The following is a 2,852-nucleotide window of genomic DNA, read 5'->3' as shown; positions in this document are numbered from 1 at the left end:
AAAATAATATTTTAAACCATATAAGATATATGCAGGTGTGATAAAACATACTTTTGGACATTTCAAAAACTCTTAAATATGGTCAGGACATGAAGGATGTGGTTGAGGTTGGAGTAAGTCATTGAACTAGGTGTTCTACTCTTGCAACAAGAGTTCTGCAAGTCATCATTTCAAGATCCTTAGCAAGAAACAGATGTATAACCAGATTTGGGGATTTCAGAAGAGAAATCATATTCAGAGATATGGGTTCAGTGTAGGAAGATTACAAGTGCTCGTGAAGTCTCTGCAGTAGTGACAAATGTCACTGTCAAAATCTTTTGGTTGAAGGGAACAGAGATGTTATGATTGTGAAAGGTAACTAGAGCCAGGTAAGGCTGTTCACTGAAAGATGCCGCCAGCTTGCAGCAACCTTGCATGAAAGGTGCTGAAGGTGTGCTTCTTGGTGTTTCTTATTCCAAATCCAAGCATAAGTGAGGGGGTGGGGAATCTATTAATATAATCCAGTGCCCCAGATAACAAGACAAAATGGAAAGTAGAAGCACTCTGAACTGTATACATAGAAAAACTGAAGTATATTTGGATATTTTCACTTTGGAATATTTGGACAGATATTAGGATTCTAGGAAATCCTAGAAGTGGGCATATTAGTTACAGTTTTTTATTTTTAAAGATTTATTTATTTGTACATACAGAACTGGGGTACAGGCCAGAGGCTCAAGGGCGGTGAGAGGCCCCACCAGAGACACAGTGGGGAGCAGAACAGGCAGATCGACGAAGCACACTGCCGAGGGGAGCAGCGGGCGGGTCAGGAGAGGTCTGCCACGCCATGTGGTCACCTCCGGGGCAGGCGGGATTTGAACTCATGCGGAAGTGGCTTTAGCTTCTCAGTGCAGTACTTTAACCCGCTGCGCCACCAGGGAGGGCCAGTTACAGTTTTTTTTAACAACATAAACAAGAAATGAGAAAATCATGAATTGGCGTAGAATTGGTGGGCATGAAAGAAAGGCAAGAAATGGAATAGACATACTCTGGAAGGCTAACGGGTGCCTAGGATGACTTGATTTCATTTTCTATCCACTTTAGGAAGACAGAGCCTCTACTCTATGCAGTACCATGTTCTCTGCATTTGTTCCCAACGACACTGCCTTGCATCCTTCTTCATTTTTTCTGCTTGGTATCCCGGGAATGCAAGACCAGCATGTTTGGATTGCCATCCCCTTCTGTTCCATGTACATCCTTGCTCTCGCCGGTAACGGCACTATCCTGCATATCATCAAGGCGGACAGAGCTCTGCACAAACCCATGTACCTCTTCCTGTGCTTACTATCGCTCACAGACCTGGTCTTGTGTTCAACCACCCTGCCCAAAATGCTAACAATCTTCTGGCTTAGGTCGCACCTGATTTCCTACCATGGCTGCCTCACCCAGATGTTTTTTGTTCATGCAGTGTTCGCCACAGAGTCAGCGGTCCTGCTGGCCATGGCTTTTGACCGCTACGTAGCCATCTGCCGACCGCTTCATTATACATCCATCCTCAATGCCGCAGTGATTGGAAAGATTGGTCTGGCGTGTGTGGTCCGTAGCATAATCTTTGTTTTCCCTTTTATCATTCTCATTGAGCGCTTACCATTTTGCAGCCATCGCATCATCCCCCACACCTACTGTGAGCACATGGGCATTGCCAAGCTGGCCTGTGCCAGCATCAAGCCCAACACCATTTATGGTCTCACGGTAGCGCTTTCTGTCACAGGCATGGATGTGGTCCTCATCGCTGCCTCTTACGGCCTCATCCTGCAGACTGTGCTGCGCCTGCCCTCGAAGGATGCCCAGTTTCGAGCATTTAGCACCTGCGGCGCCCACATTTGTGTGATTCTTGTCTTCTATGTACCTGCCTTCTTTTCCTTTTTCACCCACCGCTTTGGTCACAAAGTACCTCCTCATATTCACATTGTTCTTGCAAATCTGTATCTGCTCGTGCCCCCTGTTCTCAATCCTCTAGTTTATGGCATTAATACCAAACAGATCCGCCAGAGGATACTTGGCCTTTTTTGTGGAGAGAAGGTAGCTATGTCCTCAGTGCACCCTTGACATCCACTGAGAGGAATTATAATTAACGTCCCACTTTTTCCAGCACCTCCTACCTTTGGAGTAGAGATTCAAGCTTCTATGAACCTAGCAAGCCAGTATCATGTATTATCTGAGAGTTTTGAAGTATTTAGTACAACTCCCTTCCATCTGCTAAATGTACAGAGTTCCATTTTCCTGGAATTAACAGCCCTACAGTTATTGAGCATATGGTTCTTTATTCTTACCAGGGAAAGGTCAAGAGGCAGTGTCCAGGAGAATTTAGTCTCGCTTCGTATGGAAATCCCATATGCTGGCAGTAGAAGAAAAGGAGTCATAGAAATATTTAGTTGTCACTTCAAATGAGTGAGCATGAGTACATGAGCATGTGCACACACACACACACACACACACCCTGATTGCTTGCCAGCACTTTCTTATACCAATAGTATTTTTAATTAAGCATGTCAACCCTAGGGCTGAGATAGCTGTGAGAGTTCAGGATTCTCTGAACCTAGAATTAGGTTTATAGGCTAGGAAGATAACTGCTGGGTGACTTATTTTGAGGGTGTGGATACACACACATCAATGGGAAAGTCATAGCACACATTCCTCTCTCACTAGAAATGATGAGACTTTGGAGCTACTTATATTCACCTCATATCTGAAAATCTTTACATTTTCCTGATATTCCAGAGTGATGAGATTTATATACAAATAACTTGCAGGTCACTGCAGACTCATTCTGTTTACCTCATATGATAACAGCCTTTTGGGTGTATAAGAAT

At 44.2% G+C, this 2,852-nt stretch overlaps 1 protein-coding gene across 1 annotated transcript; it reads left to right on the top strand.

The window, feature by feature from the left end:
• Positions 1 to 1,113: 1,113 nt before the first annotated feature.
• On the top strand, positions 1,114 to 2,088 carry LOC101620234 (olfactory receptor 52D1-like). Its single transcript, XM_004683644.1, has one exon. The coding sequence runs from the start codon at positions 1,114 to 1,116 to the stop codon at positions 2,086 to 2,088; it is 975 nt and encodes a 324-aa protein (XP_004683701.1).
• The last annotated feature ends 764 nt before the right edge of the window (positions 2,089 to 2,852 follow it).

This window comes from Condylura cristata, unplaced genomic scaffold (genome assembly GCF_000260355.1).
Source record: "Condylura cristata isolate star-nosed mole 26May11 unplaced genomic scaffold, ConCri1.0 scaffold00015, whole genome shotgun sequence".
In the NCBI taxonomy this organism is placed as follows: domain Eukaryota; kingdom Metazoa; phylum Chordata; class Mammalia; order Eulipotyphla; family Talpidae; genus Condylura; species Condylura cristata.
The sequence above is the reverse complement of the archived record's forward strand: the minus strand, read 5'-3'. Positions and strand labels throughout refer to the sequence as shown.